Genomic DNA, 14,917 nt, shown 5'->3' with positions numbered 1-14,917 from the left:
ACGCGCTATCTCAGAGTCAATAATTTTATTATTGACACGAATAGTAAATACGGGAATAACCTCAGACTACACTTATATGAATAAATGTTTAACAGTGGCAAGTTATTGTATCTGTTTGGTCGTTAAAGAGCCACCTTTCCATACTCTTAGGTTCCTCATCACAGATATTCGTCTTCTTCCCACACATCTGCAGGAAAAATTCTTAATTTCCTTTTTTTATTGTCCATTCAATTTCTGTTCTTCCTTCGTATTTTGTAACATCTACGTTCGTTACGTAATGCATTTATAGGATTTTCAGAATTCTTCTAAACGTCCACATCCTAAAGGGGGTTAAGTGTTTTAATCTCCTCTCAATTCAACGTCCACGATCAAATCTATAGTATAGGAAGACACTGTATACGTTATATTTAGTCAATCCTATTTTTAGGGCTATTTTTCTGCTAAAAAGAACCTTTTTCATTTTTATAAAGTTAGCACACCGCTTTTTCAATTACACCACTTTAGTCGTTATGATCTGTTATTAGTATTACCAGGAATGCATACTTCTGTATTATTTCGATCAGCTGGTTTTTTACTAATTTTCATTTACTTGATCGGATCAAAATCTTTCGAATACAGCCATAAAAAGATCAGTTTCTACAATCCCCTTAGATCAGTGCTGGGTTTAAAAAAGTTGCAAACGTATTAAGCCGTGTTGGACTCTACGAGATTTTGTTTTTATGGGATAATGCTCCCACACACAAATTGCATGTTGCCATGTAAACATCCACTTATTCTCTAGATCTGACTCCGTCCAACTATTATATCTTTCCTTCACTGAAAAAAAGTCTAATGGTTGTACATTTTTGTTCCAATGAAAATTGGAAGAAAAATAGGATGTGCATTGATCCTTTCTTATAGGACAGTTTCGACCTTATCAACACACAGACAGCCCTAAACACTTTCGAATCTAAGACTGAAACTCAGAAGCGTAAATTAGCGCATCTAATTGCCAAATAAATCCCAAAAACCAACATCGTTGAAACCCACTACAGTAGTTCATAACTTCTCTGATACTCCTATTTCGACCATTGCCACTCAAGCTTTAGCAAAAGGTTTCAATTACTCTGTTACCCCCAAGTCACATTCCAATTGAGACAATCATCTGTCAAACTGAAGAAGCCATCTTCAGTTTTACCTTCCGAAGATCCTGAAATACCTAGACAAGATATGGCTAGAGTTCTTAGAAACACAAAGCCTCCTATTCCGAACACTAGCCAATCCGAGAAAAAAGCCCTGAAACAACTTTAGTTATATCCAAATCTAGTCATTCTTCCCGCCGATAAAGGTAATTCCACCGTCATCCTAAACACTTCTTCTTGTATTAATAAACTCTCAAAGCTCATTAATACTCCAGACCAATTCCTAATAATCCAACAGGGTTGGAGAACTACAACTAGAGAAAAAGGGGAGAAAACAACAAAAGCCATTATCAATAAAACCTCTCTTTCACTTGACATAAAACAATCTAATTCCTCGTGAAAAGTCTTCCAGAACACCTCGAATATATGGCCTACCCAAAATTCACAAACCCGATATTCCTCTACGTCCCATTATCAGTGCATACAACTGCCCTATACTCCATTTTCCAAGTACTTAGCCAAAACTCTACAACCTGTCGCCGAAAATGCTTCATTCTTCGTCAAAAATTCTTTTCATTTCATCGAACTTCTTAGACAATACCCTATCTCACCGTCAGATATTATAGTAAGTTTCGATATTGTTTCACTCTTTACAAACATTCCTATAGACCAAACTCTAAACATTCTGAAAACTAAATACAGTATCCAGCAAGACCACTTATCTATCTAACATTGTATATCCAACACTTATTTCAACTTTTGAAAATCAATTCTACAGACAAATAAATGGTGCCCCAACGGGCTCCCCATTATCTCCAGTAATTGCCAATATCTTAATTGAAGACCCATCTGAATGATATACATCCTAGTATCCAGTTATCCATTAAATCGACAAAATTCTAAAATCAAGAAGAATAAAGACAATATTTAATAAAAGCTTTCATCCCTTGTCCGATCAATCAAAGACAACATTCCAAATGAACAACACGGAGTTTATGAAATTCCTTGTGCAGACGGTCCTCGATCCTATATAGGCCAAACAAATCGTAGAATCCAAAATAGGATTTATGAACATTCCATTTCTGTTCGCAATTCCGACTCAACTTCAGCTCTAGGTCAACACCATCTTCATACAGGTCAAAAAATTGATTTTAAAAACTCCAGAACCATACCCCCCATCCTCTTCTATAAACCAAAAATTATCCGAGAAGTCATAGAAATTGAAAAAAGGCCAAATTGTCTCAATAAAAGAGATGACGGCATACGGTTACCTTCGACTTGGAGACCTCTCATAAAGAAAATACCGAAAATACCTCCACCCGTCAATCAAAATCCTACTGTCAGAACTGTTCACGCCAATCCCCACGCTGGCCCGCACGCCAACCTCGACCCAAGACAAGTCACCATCGACGGTATAAATGACCCTTCCTCTATTCCCAGCACCAGGAATGCATTGTTGTGCAGTGTTGTACAGTGTAGTAGTGTCTGGGGCCTCGGGAGACTGAGGCCTCGAAAGCCCTGAAGAAGACATCGAAGAGGATGTCGAAAGCTCGGCGCAATGATAATTATCGACGCAGTTCAACCCGAAAGACTATTGAGTTTAATATTAATTCCTGTAATAGTATTAATCTTAGCTCTATATCTATAATTTATATATATATATATATATTATATATATATATATATATATATATATATATATATATATATTAATATACGAAAATATTATAATACGTATTAATTTAAAACAACTAGTTTCTTCACGTTCGATATTTACCTAGTACAAATTCCTTAAGCAGGTACACCGTAACATTATCACCATCGAATTCATACTTAACACCATAATACTGAGAAAGATTTGCTTGCTTCAACTTCATTAAGTAATTTATTTCTTGTTCTATGCTTCCCAGCTGACGTTGAATAACTTGTTGTTGCTCGTTGTTACTTTGAAATTTCCATTCACTAATAATAACATATTCCCCAGATTCTGTATCTATTCCACTATAAGTAACGTGATTGGAATCGGAATGTTCTAAAAAATACATTTTTTAATTTTATTGTAAATAATGAAATAAAAAAGTCAGTAAAATATCAGGATATACGGCGAAGGAAGTGTTTGCTAACTGAAAAATAAGAAAATAATACGGTATATCAATATTTTAAAGATGTATCTTAATTCTTCTTTGAATACTTAACAATGAAAATAGCCTGAATCTTCTCACAAACTTCAATAATACCTTAGCTCCAGTATTATTCTCGAACGAATTAAGATGTTGGTATATCGGCAAAGTCTCCAGACAGCACCAGAGGCATCTGATTATATTTATTCTTAATTATATTTTGAAAAGATATTAAATGATTTTTACGAGATTATTGAGGCACATGCTCCTACAAAATAGGTTGAAAAATTGGGGGAGACCCGTGTCGTCAAAATAGCAAGACATAAGTCACCAATCGGCAGAAGAAGTATCGGACGACCGCGCAAAATATGGAGTGACAACCTTCCATAGAGGTATTAATCCGCCAATGAACAAGCAGAATTGCTTATTATAAAGAGGAAGAAGAAGTTTTGACTGTTATAAATTTAACAATGCATCAGTTTATATGGTATGCTAAGAACACTTACTTATACATCTTCCTCTGTGTACTTCCCTATTTCCGAAATTTATTTTCGCAGTACCTTTATGTTCGCAAGATGATTCTTCACTTGTGTCTGTAGAACTAGTAGCATATTTTCTAAAATAAAATACTAGAACTTAATTTACATTAAATATAATTTTATTTGGGTAGTAGAAATAAATGTCAGATTTACTCACAATCTATTTATTTAGTAAGCGACGACTGGTTTCGACTACTACAGTTTTCTGGTCATCATCAGGTTACCGGTAAAGTACAATCTTTACAAAGCTAAAAAAATTACATATTGTACTACTACTAATTTAATCAAACTTTACATCAGGTATGGTAAAAAAGGTGCCAATATTATTTATGTTAGTTAAAATTGAAAGAGGGGGTGGTTTTTTTATTGAATGTAAAGGTGACATTACCATAAAGATAATATAAGTAGTACTTACATTCCGGTACAAGGTCTATTTTGATGCCGTTTTCGAATTCTCATTCTTGCTAACGTAAAGTCTGTGGGCTTTCAACTTAATATACAGCGACCTGAAAAGGAGGATGTTTCTTGAGGAGCTAGTCTAGAAGCTACTTTGTATTGGGATTAATTGTAAACAGAAAGGATGTTATTGTTTGTACCTGTGTTAGTGCTGTTGTATTAAAGAAATTTAATAAAACCACAAAAACCTTTATTCTAGAGATATATTTAAGAAGATATGTGTTATTTATTAATTTATTTAATTTTAAGATGAGTTAATAACCTATTTCTAAATGATATATGTAATATGGCTCTTAATCAGGAAAAATGGGGGTTTGCATAGAACGTGTGTCAAAGTTATTATTTTAGCCAGAGAATATAACTCCATGAAAAAATTTTTCGTGATAAAATTAGCAAGTGAACACATCATGAGAGCATAGAAATTTATTTTTGAAATAAATTTAAGAAATTTGGACGGGCACCCCCTTTGACACCTTTTGTACCATACCTGATGTAAGGTATGTATTACAATATGTAATTTTTTTAGCTTTATAAAGATTGTATTTTACCGGTGACCTGATGATGGCCAGAAAACTGTAGTGGGCGAAACCGGTCGTCGCTTACTAAATAGATTGTGTGTAAGTCTGTCATTTATCTCTACTACTCAGTTTAAAATGGAGTATGCAAACAATGCATTATTTGAATAATTTTATTTATTTTTATGGTTATTCTATAGTATTTGTGACTAAAGCGTTGTAAGTAATTATTTTGAATTTGAATAAACTTTGGTACTAGACAATACATATTTCTTAATCTGTTTTCTAAGGATTTTTCCTACCTGAAAGAAAGGCTGAATTTGATTTCTTTTTCAAATTTAACTTTTAAACGGGAGCACATAGGTTCTAATAATTCTTTTCTATAGTGAAAGTAACGATGTGGCGGCAGACCTGAAATGAGTAAACCCAAAAAGAGCAGTTCACTTCATTATTTTCTGGTGTATTCTATTAAGCTCTATACGAGACAGCACCGATATGTTAAAGAAAGGCGTGTTGATAAAGGAAAGAGAAAGAATATACGGGAAAAAGGAATGACGATACAGGAGGGAACCATCTGAAAATAAAAGTAAAGTTCGTGTAACTTTCTGGCTAAGTTCTAGTGTTAATGTTTTCAGGTCGCGCAAGCGATTTCAGTTAAATTAGAAATTCTAAAATTTCTAGTTTCAGTGCTGGGAATCGAACCCGGACCCTCTAACTTGTTAAGCCAGTAACTTAGCTACGGTCGCCGTCTGAAAAAAGAAGAGGGAGAAAGATCGATCACAATATGTCAAGATATAGTGTGACCTAATATTTTAGGGTATACCTCTTCAGATTCGGAAAGAAAAAAAATGACAATTGCTTGCGCTGCGCAATATTTTACTATACATACATACTCCTGGATTAGCCTGGAATAGAGCTGGAAGGCAGGCCACAATTAATCACAGAATTATTAGAAAATAAGCTAATTTTGCTGCATCGAAAAAATCAAAAAAAAAGAAGAGATAGATATGTGAAGAAGTGGATAGAGAACAATAATGGATAGAAGGGTAGATATACTCCAGATATGGTGCACAGTTAAGCAGGAAGTTAAGAGAGTCTACAGGGGTAAATAATAAGAGGTAAAAGTCGGATATGAAGAAAAAAGGAAAGAGAGAGAAAGATAAAACTGTGTGAAGCATGAGAGAATGAGAAGGTAGGTGAATATAGTGTTATGCTCATATCAGGACAATTCGGACGGTAGTTCATGGTTGAACAAGTTACTTTAGCAAATGTGGTTTTACCAATCCACAATTTTAACACTTTTTTCTTCCACTTTGGCAACACTTCTTACTTGATAGACTTTGCGTTGATGGCGGGACACATTCTTCACGGCTTCATACTCCAAGACCGCGGCAATGGCATCTTTGAATATTTGGTAGCGTCCTATCCCGAAGAAATTCTTCCGAAGCAAAGCGAATCGTGCCATCGTTTCTATCTCCGCTGCGTATTCTTTCACAGATCCGCTGGAGCCTTGGATACGCACTTTCAGTTAACTCTGGTAAAATTCTTTCAAATACTGGCTGCCGTACCTTAGTTCTAGAGCCGATACGATGGTTTCATAGCTCTTTTGTGCGCCCTCTCGGATGTTTTGGAGGATTTCGATAGCTTTACCTCGAAGTTCTAATATGAGAGCTGTTGCCTTCTGTTCACCTTGCCCATTCTTTATTTTAGGCAGCGGCTTCGGATTGCCTTCTGTACACTGGCTAGGAGGTCTCACCATTAAATGTAGGAGGCTTAATTATTCCATTGACAGGGGAACAAATTAATTCTGGTTTCCTTTCAGTTGTTTGGTGTTTTCAATTTCTAGGTGGATATTTTTAAGAGTTCTCATCACGTCTTTTCTCTATTAGACTTTTTGTTACTTTAATTTCTTTAATAATTTCTTCTTTTGTCTTTTCATATCTTCTTTACACAGTTTTGAGGCATTTATTTTTGATATAAGACTCACGAGCAACTCTATATTGCTTGTTCTTGACGATGCTTCAGTTTCTTCCTGAGGAATTCTCTCTTCAGTTTCCTGACGTCTCTTTTCAGCTTCTTGTCGGCGGTTTTCCATTGCGGCAATCATCTCGAATTTCCTCATCTTGGCCTGGCTTCTTGTTCTGACCATATAAATTCTCAAAAATAATTTCTTTCAGTGAACCACATTTCTGACCCAATTGTTACGTTGTTCTGTGGGTATACAGATTAAGCGACTCACTTATTTACAAAAACGCTATTTTAAAAACCCACTTATTTACAAATATTACAATTACTAATTCCATTAATAATTATCGCATAAAAGAATTTCCACTGATAAGTAGAATCCCCAATACTAATTATAGAGGCCGCCCCTGCAGACTTATATAATGCGAACGAACTGTTCTCGAAAACAGCTGGCAAGGACGACAGTGAAATCCTCGGGAAAATCCAAATTTTTCGGACAAAACATCAAAGATCAAAGAAAAATAATTAATTCACTCAGCAAAATGTTGACAATTAGAATATTTGGATCACATTATGTGAAATGAAACCAAATATAAGTTACATACTTTCATAAACATGAAGTTGAAGTAAATTAATGCCAAAAGTCATATCTTCTTTCTTTTGTGTATTATATGGTATGTGTCAAAACCTACAAGTTCACTTAAATCCAATCATATATTATTATTCACAGTATAAAACTGAACCGTGGCCAATTTTGAGGCCAGTGATTAAAAAAACTGACGAAGTATTATTTTATTTGTCTCTCTATTAAACTTTAATGGCCTTTACCTGATAAACGAGTGATTTTAGATAGTTTTTTTAAATAAACTATTATTTTTATTTTCTTAATACAAAATTATAATTTGGTCTATGACTTATGATTCACTCTGTATATCATTATTACCTGAAGCCGAGTGACGTTCTTCTATCTTCTCCGTCTGTATCGTTTTCAGAGTTATGTCGAGTTTCCCTCCATTTTTTAGCTTCCAATATTAATATTTCTTCTCGTTTTTGTACTTCTTCCATCATATACTGCCTCTAATAAAAACAATTAAAATTTAGTAAACAACAACAATTTGTTAATTTAGTAAAATGAGTACGTTTAATAAATAGCACCAAATATTTGCCTTAACATGTATTTAGATAACTTAAGCTTGACCTTTTTAAAACGATACTACGATAAATAAATTGGTAATAAATGCTATTCAAACAATGAGAGTCAACATTGTAACAATTTAAAACTTGAATAAAAAGAAAAATCTTCTTTTTATATTACTTTTAATTGTTACAATCACTTACGTAATAAAAATAATGTCTAAAATACATCAAAACCTTAGAAACAATAGAAATCATATAATATATATATATATATATATATATATATATATATATATATATATATATATATATATATAGCATAATATGTGGTGACTCCAACGCTAAAACGAGGAGAAAGGCAGATCAGACAAAAACATCACCGGGATAATTTTGTTTGGCAAACAGGAACGAGTGCGGTGAAACTTTACGTAGTTTTCTGCTGGAAAAAAATATATTCCAAATGAACAGTTGCTACAAAAAGGATATCGGATATAGACGTGACAGAGTCGACCAGACTACAGTAAGCGAACTCATGAGTAGCTTAAAAGAAGAATGGAACGCTCCCTATTTGGACTGACTCTCAGAGACAGGGTTAGAAACATAGAAATAAGGGCAGGCCTTATAGATGTCAGAGAGCGCATAGCATGGCTGAAGTTCATGGCCACAATGAACGATGGGTGGTGGACCCAAAAAATTACAGTGTGGAGACCAAGACCGATATAACTGGAAGAACTTAGGAGAGGCCTATGTTCAACTTTGGACTCAGAAGGCTGGATGATGATATATATATATATACAAAACTCAAATATCGTTGATCTCAGCGTTGATGACAAGCGTTTATCGCTTTTTCACTATATATATATATATATATATATATATATATATATATATATATATATATATATATATATATATATATATATATATATATATATATATAGCTAAAAATAGTAGAGCAAAGAAAGCAAAAGACTACATTATCTGAAATATCAGATTAGATATATCCGAGAGGAAAATATTAAAATACCATTTCACGAAAAGTATATCAAAAAGCGGTTGAAAACGTATTTTACAGTTTATTTTGTGAGGAATTTCACAGAATACCAATTTAGTTAATGGAGAGTGTACCTGCAATGGTCAGCAAAATAACAAACGAGAAAGTTCGACCAGATGGAGGAAGCAATTCGACCAAATGGAGGAAGCAATTCGACCAGATGATATCTCTGGGGAATTGTGAATAACTTTAGGAGAGACAGGAACAAGTTGCAGGTTGCAGTTATAGGGCCATACAACTATTTTGTCACACCAAGAAACCTAAATATGCGAAAAGCAATTTGGTTTTATACAAGCAGATCAATTTTGATTATAAGGCAGCTAATGGAAAAACACAGGACTAAAGAAGCAAACGCTTATTATGGTATTCATTGATCTTGAGAAAGCATATGATATAGTTCTTTCATAGTGTCTTTGGTAAGCGCTTAAAATGACAGGAGTTCCTTGAGTGTATGTGAAAATTGTGAATATGTAAAGACTGTGAGAGACATGTATGGGGGAGTAACAACTAGTGTTAGGACACATGTGGAAGAGACTGATAAATTTCATGTGAAAGTAGGATTGCATCCGGGCTCAGTGCTCACTGATTATGTATTCTGATTAATATTAGATCAGATAATAGAGAAACTACAGGGTAGCAATCCCCATTAAATGATAACTTTGGATAGTGAAACGATCGTAAAGAGTAATAGTTTTTAAGTACCTTTGATCGGTATTACACACTAATGAGAAAGTAGATAGGGGTATATGTAGTGGAGTTAGGTTTAAAATTCCTTTAAAACTGCCATAAGACCTGTTATGATGTACGAAACTAAACTTTGGGCAGTTACAAAGAAAGAGGAACAACGAACAGATGTGGAAGAAATGATATTACCTAGATGGATGAGTGAAGTGATAAAAAAGGATAAAATTAAGGAGTGTATTAGGGGTGGCATTAATTGATGCCCAAGCGTTAAGTTGGTTCGGGCATCGGGGAAAGATAAAACAAAAGTGATGGTATCAACACAATACCAGAGCCAGAAATATTTGTCACAACTGCACTGTTGAAAATAATTGTTTCTTTGAGGTAGTAGGCAAAATTTAGGCCCCCCTTATGACAAATGGGCACTCTATTATACAAGAAATAAAACTGAGGATAATTCTAGCAAGTAGCCCAAATCAAAGATAGAATAAAAAATGACAATGTTCAAAACCCCCATTTTACCAATGCTAACTATGGATCCGAAACACTGACCATCTCCAAAGAAAATAAAAACCTTTGAAGGAAGATTGTTGAGAGAAATATTTAGTGGCATATACGAAAATGGTATCTATAGAAGGAGGTAAAATATGAACTACGAAACAAAGACATATCACGTAGAAAATGTGTTATACCTCCCATAAACAAAGGAAGACTATGGATTGGATAACTCTGAGATAGCGCGTCCCTGTGATTTGACAGTTGTGGTTAGAAAATAACAATCACGACCTGCGAATAACAACAAAATATACTGTGACTGTGATTTCAGTCTTATTTTGTCTGTAGTTCTTGATCGCTAAAACGTGATATACCACGTTCTCGTCTCAGTCGCAAAGTTGTGAAATGAGAGCCGTGTAACAGGATAACAAGGAACGAGATATGAGTAGTTGGCGCATCGGCGGTATTGTGACGTCTTTTTCTAATGAGAAATGCAAAGGCAAAGATAATATATCATTTTTAGAGGAATATGAACATCGAGAGTTTAGTGTAGTATTAGAACATAAACAAATATTAGTTAAAGAAAATGAAAAGGGTATTTAGAGTTTCAGTTTATTGAATTTGTGTAACTTATCGTATTTGTAGCGATATTCATTAACTTTTATTCTAATACATATAAAAAACGTCGTCAGTGCTAAATAAAAAAAAAAGAAAAATTAGTGGTTTATGGAACACTCTGAGATAGCGCGTTCTCAGAACTAACAAACATTTATAACCACATATACGAAACTGGAACACTGCCACGAATATGGTTAGAGTCTACATTTATCCCACTTCCAAAAAAACCTAAAGACCATCATCATGTAAAGACTTTAGACTAATTAGTCTCATGAGTCACTCTCTCAAGCTACTTCTTAGGATAATTCTTAATAGAATCAAGCAGAAATGTGAAAACACAATGGGAAATAAACAATTCGGTTTTAGAGAAGGATTGGGAACAAGGGAAGCTTTGTTCTCAATGCTAACTAAGCTAAGCGCTTCATCTAAAACGTTCGGTCTTGCTAGTCGTAAAGCTTTTTGTAATTCACTTTCTTTTAACCCATTGACGAAGGTATCTACAGCAATTTCTTCCAAAATTTTGTCTGGTACCTCCGGATAAGCCAACCGCATTATACGAGCAACATCTGCTTCAAACTCTTGCAAATTTTCACTTGCTCGTTGAATTCTACTTCTTAGTTGCGCCTTGTAGACTTGTTGTAGATGGGCATCTCCGTAACGTTTGTCTAGTCGAGTGAACAAGGTCTGGTAACATTTTTCTTTACCCTTAGGAATTGATCTTAGGATATCCTATTAGGACTTTTAATCAAATGGTGGCAATTTGAATCGCAAATGATGTGTCGTTTCATCTCTAGGTGGTTCTTCTTTCACTACCGGATCTAAGTCTACTGTATTAACTGGTGGTAGCACTTTTGTATTGGTTATCATGCTCTCTAACTGTTTGATCTTCTCTTCTACTTTATCGAATGTTGTAGAAACTTCTTCAAATTTTTCATTGTTCTTTTTAGAAGTTTCTTCCATCATTTGAGAAACATTTTAAAATTTCTCGTCGAATCTTCGAGATACATTTTCGTATTTCTCATCGAATCTTTTGGAAATGTTCTCTAATTTATCATCATTTTTTTTAGAAGATTCTTTTATCATTTGAGACGTTTCATCGAAACTTTTGGAAACAGTCTCGAATTTATCATCATTTTTTTTAGAAGTTTCTTCAATTTTTTTAGAAGTTTCTTCAATAATCATTTGCGACACATCTTTTATTTTCGTTAAAACTGCTTCTTCTGCTGACTGGAACTGGAATGTCTCTGGGTCTTCTCCATTCTTGTTGAGAACAGTCTTTAGTCGTTCTTGGAGTATCTTCTTGGACCCACTGTAGTCTTCATCGCGTTCTTCTAGTAGCTCACGCAACTGTTTTACTGAAAGTTCGACTAGCAGCATCTTTGGTCAGGCACATACGTACTTTTTAAATGTTCTTTCATACAAAGATCACTACCGAACTACGCGGATGTTCCCGACGAATAATACTTTTTTTAAAAAGTTCAAAAGTCTTTTTCAAAAGTCACTGCTGAATTTATTTTCAAATCTCACACCGGACACCAACTGTAGCGAGATTAAATAAAACGAGCGGTTCCAATTTATATAAATATATTTTTTTATAAGCTTACAGTTCGGTACTCTCTTATCAACTAAACTACCTCAATCACCGTTACTTATATATATATATATATATACAGTAGACTCCCTCTATAACGAGAACTGAAATGGCAGACTAATTACCTCGTTATAAGACTCTGAGATAGCGCGTAACAACAATAATACTGTGCATACATATGAATATGTAGTTTTCTAAAACATTAACTTTCTATAGTAAAGCCATTCTGAGCAACATAAGATGCTAATAAATATTGTTTGAATGGCGTTTTTGAAAAAAAAAAATGTTTACTTTTATTGCCAATGAAATACATTAAAACAAAAGGGAGTTGTTTACTTTTATTGTCAATAAAATACATTAAAACAAAAGGGAGTTGGTTACTTTTATTGTCAATGATATACGTTAAAACAAGAAATCTGTACTTACATTTTTTTCCAACTACATAATGTATAAAGCGTATTTTCAAGGATAACATAAACTATTGCTTCTGTAATTGGAAGAAATCTGTCGTTTTTGACTGCTTTCAATTGTCGATTATCATTCTATCTATCATATTTTCTAAAGATGTAAAACAGTTGTAGTTATTGTAAAGAAGTTTATTGCAGGCGGCAGTTAAGTCTATTGCGGGACCGTTTAAAAAGGTATTTATTTATAGCCACGGCCGGCCCAAAAACGTAAAAAACACGTGTTCGATCTTATTTTCCCTCGTTATAACCAAATTTGCCTCGGTATAGAGGGTTATAGTTCAATAGAAATTTCACGGGACATCTAATGTACCTCGTTATAAGCGAAACCTCGTAATAACCGTGTTCGTTATAAAGAGAGTATACTGTATATATATATATATATACAAATTATTATGTTCGAGAATTTTCGAGATTAGTCCCACCTCTAATTCGCCTACGTGACCGGTTATTCTCTCTCGCACTCGATACATCGCGAAGTCTCTCGAACAGTTTTAGAGATGCAATGCAACCGTTACCTGGGCCATGCCGAGAGCATGTTCGTAACAATATATTAAAAAGAAAATAATAAACAAATCGCAGGAAACATGTGATGTCTCAAATTCGAACCTTAGATCCGTAAAACAAACTGTCCTACCATGGAGGATACCTATGAAAAGAAAAGATCAAGTTATCATCTCCAGACTACGATTAGAACACACCAAGATCATACATGGTTTCCTACTACAGAAGCAACCCAAACCTTTGTGTTATGCGTGTGATAGTGATCTAACAGTACATTACTTATTAGTGGAGTGTCCGTTGTACGCATTTGAAAGACAACACGAACAGTTACCTACAACAATAAAAGGCATTCTAAGTGAACACAGTGACCACAATCGTACCATACTTTTTTTGGTTTCCTCAGGACTAATTAACAAAATCTAATTGTATTCATTGCTAATAACTCTTGTGGTTGAAGCAGATTCAAATAAAAAAATAACTTCTTATCATCCTGAAGGTACAGGCATCACTCTCAGAACTAGAAGCATGACTATATAACACCAAGATCGAAGCCAAGTAAGTTAATCATAACAGTCAATTTTTACAAAATAACAAAAACCGCGAAACTACTTGCTTATTATAACAGCTCACTATTTTAAAATAATCTTTTTTTGAAATCGATTTCCGGAGTGAAAATCAAAACGTCAAAAAAATGTCCATTACAGTCAATTGTGACTTAATGCCATATAAATATAATATTTAACAAAACTTGCCGACATGCAACAAGAAAACAGTTTCAGAACCTTTTCAAAAGAAATGTTATATTTCAATATTTTTAATATCAAGACGAGATATTTACACATTTCAAAAGTCTTGATTCTAAACAAAATGACAAAAAAATCTATTTTGCACTCATTATGGTGAAAGAAATTTATGTTATTAAAAATATCGTCTGCTATTAATTTATAAATAAATTAAATAAAAAAATTACCTTTTTTTCTAGTTCCATCTGTCTTGCTTGTGATTCTTTTATCTCTTGCTCTTTTCTGCGATCAAGCATTTCTTCATAAAAACTTTTTGATGCAGGTTTATTATGTTTATGAAGAAACTCTTCAACAAGCTGACAAAGTTGAAATATCATTTCTTCGCCTACTAAGTCTAACGCTTTTTGTTCAAGACATCCTTGTAATTCAATCAAAACGGTATTAGACAGACCTTTGCTGTTCTCTAGCGATATTTTAGGAATGCTGAAATATATATTTTTATTAAACCAAAAATTATTTAGATTTTTTCATAAACTGTTTGTTAACAAGTTAACATTTGGTTTAAAAATCTTGTTACAACTTTGGGGTTGACAACAGAATGAAATTAGCAGAATCACAAGAAATTATCTTAGACATTTGAAGATATATCAAAAGAGACTTGGTAAATTAACTTCTTTAAATATTGCGTGGTTGGCACTATAAAGTAGGCATCAAAAGTAGTTATGTGCCTATGTAAAACACGAGGCACGTCAGCTACAGCCAGACTCTTAGGTTATGTTAGGTTATATTAGATTATGTTAGGTTCAATTTCTCTGAATATCGTTTTTTCCCTTTCAACACGTATGTTGTGTAGCTGATCACAAAAATTAGCTTAATACCTTATCTTGAATCTAACTGTTTTAAAGTTTATCAGT

At 33.8% G+C, this 14,917-nt stretch overlaps 1 protein-coding gene across 1 annotated transcript; it reads right to left on the bottom strand.

The window, feature by feature from the left end:
* Positions 1 to 2,815: 2,815 nt before the first annotated feature.
* Positions 2,816 to 14,486, bottom strand: LOC140432185 (eIF-2-alpha kinase GCN2-like; the record flags this gene model as incomplete). The annotated part of the gene is made up of 4 exons (XM_072520009.1): positions 2,816 to 3,153; positions 3,748 to 3,857; positions 7,660 to 7,793; positions 14,231 to 14,486. Coding segments are annotated over 4 exons (772 nt in total), but the record flags the coding sequence as incomplete, so codon positions are not given.
* Positions 14,487 to 14,917: the final 431 nt, after the last annotated feature.

The sequence above is a fragment of the Diabrotica undecimpunctata genome, unplaced genomic scaffold (assembly GCF_040954645.1).
Source record: "Diabrotica undecimpunctata isolate CICGRU unplaced genomic scaffold, icDiaUnde3 ctg00003143.1, whole genome shotgun sequence".
Lineage (NCBI taxonomy): Eukaryota > Metazoa > Arthropoda > Insecta > Coleoptera > Chrysomelidae > Diabrotica > Diabrotica undecimpunctata.
The sequence above is the reverse complement of the archived record's forward strand: the minus strand, read 5'-3'. Positions and strand labels throughout refer to the sequence as shown.